General features: G+C 45.4%; 1 protein-coding gene across 1 annotated transcript in view; it reads right to left on the reverse strand.

The window, feature by feature from the left end:
* HSD17B12 (hydroxysteroid 17-beta dehydrogenase 12) overlaps nucleotides 1–12,740 on the reverse strand; it is a 186,993-nt gene extending 174,253 nt beyond the window's left edge. The window contains exon 1 of the mRNA XM_077453521.1: nucleotides 12,499–12,740. Within this exon, the coding sequence (XP_077309647.1) occupies nucleotides 12,499–12,679 (181 nt within the window). The 5' untranslated portion in view covers nucleotides 12,680–12,740. The remainder of the gene's footprint in view (nucleotides 1–12,498) is intronic.
* Nucleotides 12,741–14,764: the final 2,024 nt, after the last annotated feature.

A 14,764-nucleotide genomic window follows, 5' to 3' on the forward strand; every position in this document is an offset into this window, starting at 1 on the left:
GGCGCTTTTAACCCTTTATTTGGCCACTAGCAGGGGTTAAAAGTGCCCCATTAACGCTCGAAAAACGCTGGTAAAGCACTGCTAGTTTAAGCGGTGCTTTACGAGCGTTTTTCGGGCGCTGACATTTCACATTGGGACTGCAGATGAGGCTTCTTTCAAGCGCTTTACAGGCGCTTTTTTTAACGCTAAAGCGCTTGAAAAACGCCTGAAAAACGCCCCAGTGTGAAAGGGGTCTAATATGTTGTATGTATGTGTGGTTAACTTGTTGGCATCTCAATAAAGTTGATTTTTCTAATTAAAAAAAGAATGACGCATGCTCGGAAGCAAATACGAAAAAGGAAGCTATTGGCTACTGTCTATTGAACTTCCTTTTTCTAGTCCCGTCGTACGTGCTGTACGTCATCGCGCTAGCAAACGCCGGACCTTCTGTGTGTCCAAGTCCGTTCGGTAGAAAGTCCGCCGGACTATCCGCCGGACAATTCGCTCGTGTGTACGCGGCCTTAGAAGGAACAAACCCATGAAAATAAAAATCGAACGTTTAATACAAATTTCAATACTTCCTAAATTGTATCCCACACAATTCATGCAGTAACACAAACTTGCCAGCAGATGGTGACACAGAGCTCTGTACACAAAACCCAGCAAGTAAAGATTTGTAATTTCTCCAAGAACTGGATCAGCACTACCAAAATATATTTACATATAAAAAAACAAAAAAACAAAAAAAAAAAAACTGTTCTTTCAGTCTTCATCAGCTCAACACTTATCCCTGGATGCAAGGTTACAATGATACCTTAGACACAATCCTATATATACACACAAGAATCATTAAATGCATGTGTTGGGGATTGCGGAATTACAAGGTGGTCTGTGTGTATGAAATAAGATCTGTCTGTGTGTCTGTATGAAATAAGATCTAATGCCGCGTACACACGATCGGAATTCTCGTCGGAAAAAGCTCTGATGGTTTTCCTGACGGAATTCCGACAGAATTCGGCTCAAGCTGTCTTGCCTGCAAACGGTCACACCAAATTCCGATCGTTTATAACGCGGTGACGTACAACACGTACGACGGGACTAGAAAAAGGAAGTTCAATAGCCAATAGCTTCCGTCTCATAGTTGAATCTGAGCATGCGTGATTTTTGGCGTGTCGGAATTACCGATAGCATGTTCTCAATTTTCCCGACAGAAAAACGTTCTAACAATTTTTGGCTGGCGGGAATTCGGAAAGCTAAATTCCGATGGAGCGTACGCACAGTTGCATTTTCCGATGAAAAGCTCTCATCTGTCTTTTTCTGGCCGGAATTCCGATCGTGTGTACGCAGCATAAGTCCGATCACATGCATTAAGCTGAAGTCTGGAGACAAAAAACATTTACTCTTGCAATGAGTCCCTCTGTCCTTATTGTAAGGGCTCACTGCTCATTAGGCCTAGAAGAGGATGAAGAAGGCGGCATACCTACCTTATTCCTCATCCTCTGGCAGCCGTCGCTGTGCGTCTCTCCCGGGTTGGGGGCCTGCTGGTCCGGCACCGTATGGGATGACATCAGAGAGGTGCAACCGGTTGGGCAGCGAGGGGAAAAAAAAGACTTATGCCGCGTACACAAGAGCGGACTTTTCAACATCCAAAGTCCGACGGAATGATTCCGTCAGACTATTCGATCGTGTGTGGGCTGCAACGGACTTTTGATTCGCAAAAGTCTGACGGACTTTAGAAAATGCAAAATGCTTCAAATTTTTCCGACGGAACTCCGCCGGACCCAGTTCCTACCGAAAAATTTGCTCGTGTGTATGCTATTCCGACGGACTAAAACCGACGCTAGGGCAGCTATTGGCTACTGGCTATGAACTTCCTTATTTGAGTCCAGTCGTACGTCATCACGTTCGAATCCGTCGGAGTTTGGTGTGATTGTGTGTGGCCAAGTCCGCTCAGTCGAAAAGTCCGGCAGAACTCCGGCAGAACTCCTTCGGAAGTCTGTCGGACATAAGTCCTCTCGTGTGTACGGGGCTTTAGAGGGACAAAAGGAAGCCTGCAGAAGTGAGGAATAAAGTATGTCATCTTATTCCCCATTGCCTGGGCAATACAAGAAGTCCACTTCCCGCTGCAAAGGTAAGTGTTTTTCATCCCTGGAGTTCAGCTTTAGGCTCCATTCACACTTGTGTGACTCGTCATTCGAATTTGGACACTAAAGTCGCATGACGCGTCTCACCCCTTGTTTTTCCAAAGGACGACCATTCAAATATGCAATACTAAAGTCCCTTTTTTTTTTTCCTTTAAGCATAACAAGCAGGTCATACTTACCTGCTCTGTGTGGTGGTTTTGCACAGAGCAGCCCTAATTCTCCTCTTCTCTGGTCCCTCTGGCCCCTACCCCCAGCAATTGCCCCCACAGCAAGCAGCTTGCTATTGGGGGAGGGGGGGCACTCAAGCCGTTGCTCTTTGTCCATTCAGACACTAATATGCGGTTCGGCCTGCCCCCTCTCTCTTCTCATTGGCTCACTCAATTACAGCAGTGGGAGCCAATGGCACCGCGCTGCCATCACAGCCAATGAGGAGGGGAGCCCTGAGCAGTCAAGAAACTTCTGCAACATCGCTGGATCGAGATGGGTTCAGGTGAGTATTAGGGGGGCTGCTGAACGGATTAAGATTAAAAAAAAAAAAAAAAAAACCTTCCGACTTTACAACCACTTTAATGTTGCAGCGACTTTAAAAAGATTCCTGCACTACTTTAGTCCGACTTTCATGCCACGGACTGCAATGTAAACCCTCAAAAGTCACACCTGAATGTTATACATGCGACAAGTTGTGCAACAGCTGTCCATTATCATTGGTCAGAGCCAAAGTCCCGCCCCTCTCCAAAGCTGCACTTTGGAGTCGCACAAGTGTGAATGGAGCCTTTTGTCCCATTCCCACTAGGATGCCGTGCGGGAAAACCCACGTCCTGCGGCAATTTCCCCTCACTCCCCGTGTCATCTGCAGCGGGTTTTAGCGCAAAGTTTAGCCACTTCCAGCCCAGGCCTATTCTGGCACTCCTCTCCCACATAAAATAAAAATCATTTTGTTTCTAGAAAATTACTCAGAACCCCCAAACGTTTTTGTTTTTTTTAGCAGAGACACTAGGGCAGTGATGGTGAACCTTGGCACCCTAGATATTTTGGAACTACATTTCCCATGATGCTCAATTACATTTCAATTTATCCCTGGTGCTAGCAATAAAGTTGATTAAAAATAAAAAAAAATGTAAACGGTATAGTGTATAAAAAAAAAATAATAATAATAAAGTTTGAAATACACTTTTTATTTTATTTTTAAAGGGCCCCCCCTCCATAATCACACACAAACGCATACGCAAAAACTGGTATAGTGCAGTGATGGTGAACCTTGGCACCCCAAATGTTTTGGAGCTACATTTCCCATGATGCTCAACTACACTGCAGAGTGCCAGAGCATTAGAGGTCGACCGATATATCGGCCAATATTTGGCATTTTTTAATTAATCGGCATCGGCCGATTGTGCTGATAAAAAAGCCGATGACATGTTCAGCGCGACTTGCAAAAGACTTCTGTAATAGAAGTCAATGTAAGTTGCCTGAAGACATCAGTGAAGGACTTTCCTCCTCTCTGGGCTGCCAAGAAAAGATCAAAGTGATGCAATGTTTCTTCTTCAATGGGCTGAACTGCCTGTGTAGAAGTTCTCAGTTTAACCATTTAAAGACTAAATCTTTTCTGACACTTGTTGCTTACAAGTAAAAATCCTGTATTTTCTGCTAGAAAATCACACAGAAGCCCCAAAAATTATATATATATTTTTAGCAGAGACCCTAGGGAATAAAACAGCGGTTGTTGCAATATTTTATGTGACGCAGTATTTGCGCAGAGGTCTTTCAAACGCAAGTTAGCCCTTTTTTTTTTCGTCCAAAAGTTTTGAGTACCTGTTTTTGTGTATTTAATAAAAAAGTTTTTTTTTTTTTTAATCTAAATTATACATACAAGTGAACTGATTGGAGGTTTGTTTTGTTTAATAAAATGTGTAAGAAATTTTGTGCATCACTTATTAAGGCTGCTTTCACACTGGATCGGGCAGGCGTTGGCGGTAAAACGCTGCAAGTTTTAGCAGCGATTTATCGTCATTTTAGCCCCGCTATTTGGCTGCTAGCGGGGCAATGAGGCACTGCTGCAAAATCGCATTGCATGTACTTCAGCAGTGGTGACCATTCATTTCAATGGGCAGGAGTGGTGGAGGAGCGGTTTACACCGCTCCAAAGATGCTGCTTGCAGGATTTTTTTTTTTTTTTTAACATCCTGCCAGCGCATCTCCTCATTGTGAAAGCACTCGGGGCTTTCACACAGACTGCAGGGGAGCCGTTTTGAAGGCAATTTACAGGCGCTGTTTTTAGCCCAAAAATCGCCCGAAAAACGCCCCAGCGTGAAAGGTGTCCAACTTAGATTTTATGAGATGAAGGGGGAAAAAAAAAAAAAAAAGAAAAAAAAAAAAAAAATAAATAAAAATCGGCCTAACATATTGGCCCAAAAAAATAAAATAAAAATCGGCATCATAAATCGGCCGCCACGATTTCTAAATATCGGCATCGGCCAGAGAAAAACCCATATCGGTCGACCTCTAAAGAGCATCATGGGAAATGTAGCTCCAAAACATCTGGGGTGCCAAGGTTCACCATCACTGCCCTAGGGAACAAAGTGGCAGTTGTTGCAACTTTTTAAGTCACACGATATTTGCGCAGCGATTTTTAGGAAAAAAAAAAATCTATTTCATAAATTAAAAAAAAAACACTAAAGCCCCATACACACTATCAGATTTTCTGCGGATTTTTTCCTTCAGATTTACCAAAACCATATAATATGAGGTCAAACCTTAAGAGTCTCAATTTGTATGCAAATCAGGCAGGCCCTTCTATGTGGTTTTGGTAAACCTGAAGACAAAAATCAGTAGAAAATCTGATAGTGTGTATGGGGCTTTACGTTAGCCCAATTCTTTTGTATAATGTGAAAGATGATATTATGTCACGCTTTAAAATTGCGCACACTCGTGAAATGGCGACAAACTTTAGTAGTTTAAAATCTCCATAGGCTGAGATACAGAGGTCTTGGGATAGAATTGTTGCTCTCACTCGTACAATCGCAGCAAAAAACCCCCACGTGTGGTTTGAACTCGGTTTACATATGCGGGTGTGATCGTCGTATGCGCTCACTTCTGCATGCCAGCACACTTTTGTTTTTGTTTTTTTTACGCTTTCCTTTCAAAAATGTTTTGTTTTGCTCACTGAACATCCCTTGTAATAGAACTAGTGCATGACAGGTCCCCTTTATAGAGAGACATGGGGTCTACAAGACCCCACATCTCTCCTCTAGCTCGGAAAGCCTGAGATTAAAAAAAATAAATAAATAAAAAGCGATCGCAACCTTTCCAGGTAAAAAAAACAAAAAAAAACAGCAGTGTATACATCTGCCTAGGCCATATGTGATGTCATCACATTGCGCCTGGCCTCCGTAGGGCAAAGAGATTGCCGGGGACCATCTGGTTCGCAGTATTCTCTATGGTAAACAACCACTGCCGGACAATTTATTCCCCAAGTCGCCGATTGCGCGGGTGATTTGGTAGACGCACCAGAGGGCGGCGGGAGGCTGAACAGCCGCTATGATTGTTTTTACAGTGCAGGGAATCGCCAGCAGAAAAGATTGATATCTGAATGAATGCAGCTGCACCCATCATTCAGATATCACCACTCAAAGTTCAGGACGCCGTATGAGGGCGTGCGGGCAGGAAGTGGCGAACAAACCTGAAATGGAGGTCGCAAACACAGTGCGCTTGCCCACGGCGGATCGCGTGGCACAAATGTACCATGTATTCTGGTTGCAGTGCATGCACTACTTTTGGTGCAGGGAGATTTTAGCCCATTCAAAATGAAGGGGCTAAAATCGCACCGCACAGAACTGCATGTGAATAACAGAGGTACGCGGAGCGTGATCCTGTGCGGTTCAGATGCGGTTGCTAGGGTGAATGGGTTCTCAAAGTCCAACTTCAGGGAGATTTAAAATAAAGCTATCCCTTGCAGTGGGACTGTGCACGCACTGAAAGGGTTATAGCAGTAGCAGCTGGTGTTTTCTTTTTTTTTGTCTGCCAGTCGGTTCGGCACTTTCAGTTCCGGTGGCGGGCAGCGTCTTCTATGTCCTTTCTTCTTATGCCGTGCATCTCTTCCCCTCCTCCTAGGCGTCCAATAGGATCACCTGTCCTTTCAGCCAATCTGGTGACTGATCTCAAGACCCGCTTCCTGATTGGCCAGGAGGAGGATCAGTGTTACAATAGTCAATATTCATTCGCTATTGTAACACACCTGGGTGGGCTCAGTTCGCATTCTCTGCCAAACATGTTTTGAAGCCTATTAGAACCTCTGGCTCTAATCAGGCGCTTAAAAAAAAAAACATTTGAAATCCATGCATCCTGAAAGGGGCTGGACGCATGGTTAGGGGAGGCGGCACCCTTAATGGACGACCCTGCTTAATAGTAGAGATGCACCGAGCACTCGTGAAAATGTTCCCAATACCAAAACCAATACTTTGCAGTGCATTTTGTGTCCATACAAAATGAATGGGTACAAATCTCACTGCAAAGAATCGCATGCAATTTGAACAGGAATGCAGGGCGATTCCAGTCCAAATCGGATGTGGTTTCCCGCACCGCTCCGGCATGAACCCAGGCTGAAATCACCATGACAAGCCTGGGTGTGCACAGGGCCAGTGGGGTAACTGAATGAGCTTCAGACAGTAATCGCACCGCATTCTTTGCAATGGGATCAAATCGCACCTCAAAGATTTCGTATTCTGTATCAACGAGTACTTTACCAAAAATATCTGTACTCAATGATAAAAAATAAAAAAGGTATTGGTGCAACCCTAGTTAATAGTTAGTTTTGTCTGGGGGGGGGGGGGGAATCAAAGGGTTAACTGTATGCCTAGCTGATGTTTTCTTACTGTGGGGGAGGTGCTTGTACTAGGGGAAGGCATGGCTCCATGTCTTCTCTACTGACAGAACAGCGATCTGTCTTGTCTACATAGGCAGACCGCCATTCTCCCTCCGTACCAAAGGATTGGCGGGGTGCTGGCAGACATAGAGTCTGCGGTACCTGCCGATCAGCTTCCGCTGTGTACAATCACAGCAGGAGCGGCCCACCGGCGGCACGCATGCATGCCCCAGAACCCAGAAGTGTCGGATCATGGAGGTACGTGATCCGGAGCAGCCGTGCCACTTTATATCTAAAGGTATACGGTTGGCAAGTGGTTAACCACTTGACCTGTAGGACTTTTCTAAGTAAAAATCTGTATTTTTTTGCTAGAAAATTACTTAGAACCCCAAACATATACATATACATATATATATATATATATATATATATATATATATATATATATATATATATATATATATATATATATATATATATATATATATATATATATATATATATATATATATATATATATATAGCAGGTAGGTAAACATAGGTGTTTACAGGCAAAAAAAAAAAGTGTATGTGGTATCGCTACAATCATCATGAGCAGGCAAATTTATTTTAGGTTGTTCTTTGTTAGTAGGTTATAGTAATAGCAAAAAAAAATTTAAAAAAATACAGCCAAATTATTAAATAAATAATAAATAATTGCCCAGTTTTCCTTTGATAAATAAATACTGTATTTAAAAAAAAAAAATTATAATAATAATAATAATAATAATAATAATACGGGAGATATCCTTTACTATTTACCACCAAATGAAAATGCAGTATAATTCACCTGGATACACTGGGATTAATTTAAGCTTGGTTCACTGACGAGTCACATGACAGGGGGGGGATGGGGGGGTGGAGGAAAATGGCTAATTAGGCCCAATTTGGACATTTTCACTTAGGGGTGTACTCACTTTTTAGACATTAATGGCTGTGTGTTGAGTTATTTTGAGGGGACAGCAAATGTACACTGTTATACAAGCTGTACACTCACTACTTTACATTGTAGACAAGTGTCATTTCTTCAGTGTTGTCACATGAAAAAGATAGAAGAAAATATTTACAAAATGTGAGGGGTGTACTTACTTTTGTGAGATACTGTAGTGTGATAAGAAAAAAAAAAAAAAAAAGAGTCTGACGCGGTTTTGTTCACCAGTTCAGGTGCAATTCGGGTGCAAATTGTTACTTGAAATGGCACCTGAACCTGAAAAAAGAAACAGGACTCTCTTTTTTTTAAACGGGCCTTAGAAGTGGATGAGCTGTGTGGTTTTCAGGCTGTGAGGCGGATTGGCTCAGGATTTGAGCGTCGTTTTTACCCGAATGCTTGACCACAACCAACCAACAGTTCATGTTTTCCAAACTGTCTGGTAGGGACAGAGATACTCTGCAACCTGGGAGAATGGTAATTATTACACCGGTGAGGGGAAACCTGAAAACACGCGCTGCTGTCACATGGCAGAGATGATCAGACCGGAGGATCACATCCTATTCCTACACAGTTGTCTCAGTGTCAGGACTTTGTAACACACATTGTATGTACAGAGGGATTCTTCTCCTCCTCACCATATAAAGTATTATCACCAATTCTATATATGCTCTTATGTACACATTCAACAGACTTACACGGCAATCCATGTGCATTCCCCCTTCCAGACTGCTACTTACACTCAGTGTGCGACTCCGGCCCGACATCCCAACACGTCTGCCACCTTCCATACATTCCATGCATTGTGTAAGCCCTCCCCCACCCTGGGGGGCCCTGGTACCGTCCGCCCACTTATTTTGTGGTCTCTCCCTGTGCCAAGAAATGTACAGAGTCTTCCATAGCTCACCTCCTACTTGAAAAATGCTATTTGCCTGGTTGTCATACTGAACCAATAACTTCAGTGCAGTCAGAATCGTTGATAAGGAAAGTTCAGCCTTCATAGAAGTCAGGACTCCCTATCTGCATGCTTGGTTTTGGGTCAATACCATTAATGGGCGGAGGGGGGGATGGAAATCATATCTGTGCACCAACCAAGAAACTAGCATTATCAGAAGGAGTCACACACACCAATGGGAGCCTTCGTATTTCTACCAACACGGCGCTTATTTACATTTACAGCCTTATATATAGTTCTGCTGTCCTCCAACCGTCTGTATTCTCTCCACACAAATCATACAATCCTCTCTGCAGAACATCGCTCTCTTCCCATCCGTTCTGCAGACTCTCCAACACTCTGCCCCGCCCCCTTCCGCACTCTGACACTCTCTGCCCCCGCCCCCTTCCGCAGTCTGACGCTCTCTGCCCCCGCCCCCTTCCGCAGTCTGACGCTCTCTGCCCCCGCCCCCTTCCGCAGTCTGACGCTCTCTGCCCCCGCCCCCTTCCGCAGTCTGACGCTCTCTGCCCCCGCCCCCTTCCGCAGTCTGACACTCTCTGCCCCCGCCCCCTTCCGCAGTCTGACACTCTCTGCCCCCGCCCCCTTCCGCAGTCTGACACTTTTTTTCCCCCGCCCCCTTCTGCAGTCTGACACTCTTTGTCCCGCCCCCTTCTGCAGTCTGACACTCTCTGCCCCCGCCCCCTTCTGCAGTCTGACACTCTCTGCCCCCGCCCCCTTCTGCAGTCTGACACTCTCTGCCCCCGCCCCCTTCTGCAGTCTGACACTCTCTGCCCCCGCCCCCTTCTGCAGTCTGACACTCTCTGCCCCCGCCCCCTTCCGCAGTCTGACACTCTCTGCCCCCGCCCCCTTCCGCAGTCTGACACTCACTGCCCCCACCCCCTTCCGCAGTCTGACACTCTCTGCCCCCGCCCCCTTCCGCAGTCTGACACTCTCTGCCCCCGCCCCCTTCCGCAGTCTGACACTCTCTGCCCCCGCCCCCTTCTGCAGTCTGACACTCTCTGCCCCCGCCCCCTTCTGCAGTCTGACACTCTCTGCCCCCGCCCCCTTCTGCAGTCTGACACTCTTTGTCCCGCCCCCTTCTGCAGTCTGACACTCTCTGCCCCGCCCCCTTGGCAGTGTGACACTCTCTGCCCCCGCCCCCCTCTGCAGAATGGCACTCTCTGCCCCCGCCCCCCTCTGCAGAATGGCACTCCCTGCCTCTGCCCCTTCTGCAGAATGGTACTCCCTGCCTTCGCCCCCCTTTGCAGTATGAAACTCTCTGCCCCGCCCCTTCTGCAGTATGAAACATTTTGCCCCCACCCCCTCTGCAGTATGACACTCTCTCACATATCAGTCTCTCTCTCTTCTCCCGCATATCAGAGTCTCTCTCTCTCTCTCTTGTCACATATCAGTCTCTCTCTCTTCTCCCGCATATCAGAGTCAGTCTCTCTCTCTCTCTCTCTCTCTCTCTTGTCACATATCAGTCTCTTCTCTCTCTCTCCTCTCTATCACATATCAGTCTCTTTTCTCACACATATCAGTCTCTTCTCTCTCTCTCTCACATATCAGTCTCTTCTCTCTCTCTCTCTCACACATATCAGTCTCTTCTCTCTCTCTCTCTCACACATATCAGTCTCTTCTCTCTCTCTCACACATATCAGTCTCTTCTCTCTCTCTCTCTCTCTCTCTCTCTCACATATCAGTCTCTTCTCTCTCTCTCTCTCTCTCTCACATATCAGTCTCTTCTCTCTCTCTCTCTCTCTCTCTCTCTCTCTCACATATCAGTCTCTTCTCTCTCTCTCTCTCTCTCTCTCACATATCAGTCTCTTCTCTCTCTCTCTCTCTCTCACATATCAGTCTCTTCTCTCTCTCACATATCAGTCTCTTCTCTCTCTCTCTCTCTCTCTCACATATCAGTCTCTTCTCTCTCTCTCTCTCTCACATATCAGTCTCTTCTCTCTCTCTCTCTCTCACATATCAGTCTCTTCTCTCTCTCTCTCTCTCTCACATATCAGTCTCTTCTCTCTCTCTCTCTCACACATATCAGTCTCTTCTCTCTCTCTCTCTCTCTCTCTCACATATCAGTCTCTTCTCTCTCTCTCTCTCACACATATCAGTCTCTTCTCTCTCTCTCTCTCTCTCTCTCTCTCCTCTCTATCACATATCAGTCTCTTTTCTCTCTCTCTCACATATCAGTCTCTTCTCTCTCTCTCTCTCACACACATATCAGTCTCTTCTCTCTCTCTCTCTCTCTCTCACACACATATCAGTCTCTTCTCTCTCTCTCTCTCACACACATATCAGTCTCTTCTCTCTCTCTCTCACACATCAGTCTCTTCTCTCTCTCTCTCACACATATCAGTCTCTTCTCTCTCTCTCTCACACATATCAGTCTCTTCTCTCTCTCTCTCTCACACACATATCAGTCTCTTCTCTCTCTCTCTCTCACACACATATCAGTCTCTTCTCTCTCTCTCTCTCACACACATATCAGTCTCTTCTCTCTCTCTCTCTCACACACATATCAGTCTCTTCTCTCTCTCTGTCACACATATCAGTCTCTTCTCTCTCTCTCTCTCTCACACATATCAGTCTCTTCTCTCTCTCTCTCTCTCACTCACACATATCAGTCTCTTCTCTCTCTCTCTCTCTCACACATATCAGTCTCTTCTCTCTCTCTCTCTCTCTCTCACACATCAGTCTCTTCTCTCTCTCTCTCTCTCTCACACATATCAGTCTCTTCTCTCTCTCTCTCACACATATCAGTCTCTTCTCTCTCTCTCTCTCTCTCTCACACATATCAGTCTCTTCTCTCTCTCTCTCACACATATCAGTCTCTTCTCTCTCTCTCTCTCTCTCTCCCCCCTCACAGTCTCTTCTCTCTCCCCTCACAGTCTCTTCTCTCTCTCTCTCTCCCCTCACAGTCTCTTCTCTCTCCCCTCACAGTCTCTTCTCTCTCCCCTCACAGTCTCTTCTCTCTCCCCTCACAGTCTCTTCTCTCTCCCCTCACAGTCTCTTCTCTCTCCCCTCACAGTCTCTTCTCTCTCCCCTCACAGTCTCTTCTCTCTCCCCTCTCAGTCTCTTCTCTCTCCCCTCTCAGTCTCTTCTCTCTCCCCTCTCAGTCTCTTCTCTCTCCCCTCTCAGTCTCTTCTCTCTCCCCTCTCAGTCTCTTCTCTCTCCCCTCTCAGTCTCTTCTCTCTCCCCTCTCAGTCTCTTCTCTCTCCCTTCTCAGTCTCTTCTCTCTCCCTTCTCAGTCTCTTCTCTCTCCCTTCTCAGTCTCTTCTCTCTCCCTTCTCAGTCTCTTCTCTCTCCCTTCTCAGTCTCTTCTCTCTCCCTTCTCAGTCTCTTCTCTCTCCCTTCTCAGTCTCTTCTCTCTCCCTTCTATCTCTCACATATCAGTCTCTCTCCTCACACATATCGGTCTCTTCTCTCTCTCACATATCAGTCTCTTCTCTCTCTCACACACATATCAGTCTCCCTCCCCTCTCTCCTCTCAGTCTCTCTTCTCTCTCTCCTCTCTCATATCAGTCTCTCTTCTCTCACATACCAATCTCTCCCCCTGGTGACAGTCCCCCTCCCCCCCTCAGCCTTCCTCCCTCTCCCCCTGACACACTCACCTGCCCATTTCCCGAGGCCGGGGCCCACCTGCGTTCCTCTCCCCAGAACCCAGACCCGGGCTGCACTCAGCAGGCGCCACGCCGCCCTCACACCCCACCAGGAGGCGGCCAGCACACCCACATAGCAGAAGAAGTGGGCGCAGGGCACAGGGAGCCCAGCCAGCACCTCTGAGGCCACCATGTCTCGAGGCTGCGTGTGACTAGACCCGGAAGAGCCGCGGATGCACACCGTGTGTGAGAAGAACAAGGATCCTGTCACTCTCAGGCCACTCCGCCTACTACTCCCTCACCTATTGGCTGCTCTGAACGTCACTCCTCCCGGCACCACCTCATTTCCTAATTCCAAGTCTCTCATTGGCATTCGGGTCCTCCCTTTGTATTGGCCCAGCCGAACATCAATCTTGGAAATCCGCCTTGCAGGCTTATCCGGTGATCTGATTGGGCGGTGGTTGTCATGGAGACGCAGCCTTCCATGCCCTCGTCACTCTGTCAACCGTTCTGCTCACCCGCACCGTTCCTATTGGACGATGGTCTACCGTCGCCTAGCAACTCTGCCTCCTCCACCCCCGCACTTCAGCGGCTTCATTCATTAAAAAAAAAAAAAAAAGCCGAGCCGAGGCCTGCCAGCCGATTGGCTGGAAGGCCCTTGTTACTATGAATGGACTGTGCGGTGATTGGTGGAGAGGATAGCACCAGACAGACTGGGTTGTACAGTGATGCAGCAAAGCTTGGAGTGAGGGGGTTTAGCTAGGAAGACACAATGACAGTCTGCAGAGCTAAAAACAAAACAATGCACACACTTTATCCCATAGACAAACAATGGAGGGGTTCATAACTTGGGGGGGATGGGCCAAAAGCAGAGTCAGCGTCCAAGGGCAGCCAATCAGAGGCCATATTTTATCATTCTAGAGAGCAAAAAATAAAAATAAAACTTGGTTGCTATGGGCAACAGGCACACTTACCGACCAGGCTTTTTCTGGCACTTTTTGTTTACAAGTTTAATTCAGTATTTTCTTCTAGAAGAATTCTCATAACTCACAAACATTATACATTTTTTTTTTTTTTTTTTTTTTTTTTTTTTTTAGCAGAGACCCTAGAGAATTAAACGGCGGTCTTTGCAATATTTTATATCACACGGTATTTGTGCACCATTTTTTTTAATGCAATTAAAAATAAAAAAAATAGCAAAATAAAAAATAAATAAAATAAAAAATAAGTATAGAAAATAAAATAAAAAATGAATTCAATAAAAAATAGATATAAAAAATAAAATATAAATAAAATAAAAAATAACCACTTCAGTCCCAGAAGATTTGGCTGCTGAATGACCGCACCGTTTTTTTTTTTTTTCGTGATTTGGCACTGCGTTGCTTTAACTGTCAATTGCAACGTGGCACCCAAACAAAATTGACATCCTTTTTTTTCCAACAAATAGAGCTTTCTTTTGGTGGTATTTGATCGCCTCTGCGGTTTTTATTTTTTGTGCTATAAACAAAAAAACAGCAACAATTTTGAAAAAAAACCCACAATATTCTGTACATTTTGCTCTAATAAATATCCCCATTTTATTTTTATTTTTTTAAAAAAGCAAATTTTTCCTCAGTTTAGGCCGATATGTACTCCTCTACATGTTTTTGGTAAAAAAAAAAATCGCATTAAACGTTTATTGATTGGTTTGCGCAAAAGTTATAGCGTCTACAAAATAGGGGATAATGTTATAGCATTTTTATTATTATTATTATTTTTTTTTTACTACTAATGGCAGCGATCTGCGATTTTTATCAGGACTGCGACATTATGGTGGAGACATCGGACACTTTTGACACATTTTTTGGGGCCATTGTCATTTATACGCGATCAGTGCTACAAAAATGCACTGATTACTGTAAAAATGGCACTGGCAGGGAAAGGGTTAACTTTAGGGGGCAATCAAGGGGTTAAAGCGGAGTTCAACCCAAAAATGGAACTTCTTCTTTTCGGAATCCCTCCCCCTTCGGTAGGGTTGCAACTTTCTCTTCAAGCCAAACCCAAACACTATAGCGGACGCACAAAAATTCATTTTTTTTCCATATTCACTATACGATTGTAACAGACCTGGGAAAACTTTGGGCACTCCAAAGAGAATAGTAATGGGGTGCACATAGTGCCCCCTCAACTTCTTCTCAAGCCCTGTTCTGACCCAAATTCCTATCTGAATAATGTGTCCAGGTGTCAGGGCTGGCTTAGCCCTTCCTTCTCTGGGCTGGCTGCTCAGCTGTCAGCTAAT

This window comes from Lithobates pipiens, unplaced genomic scaffold (genome assembly GCF_037356315.1).
Source record: "Lithobates pipiens isolate NorthernLeopardFrog02 unplaced genomic scaffold, aLitPip1_a1.2 Scaffold_24, whole genome shotgun sequence".
Classification (NCBI taxonomy): domain Eukaryota; kingdom Metazoa; phylum Chordata; class Amphibia; order Anura; family Ranidae; genus Lithobates; species Lithobates pipiens.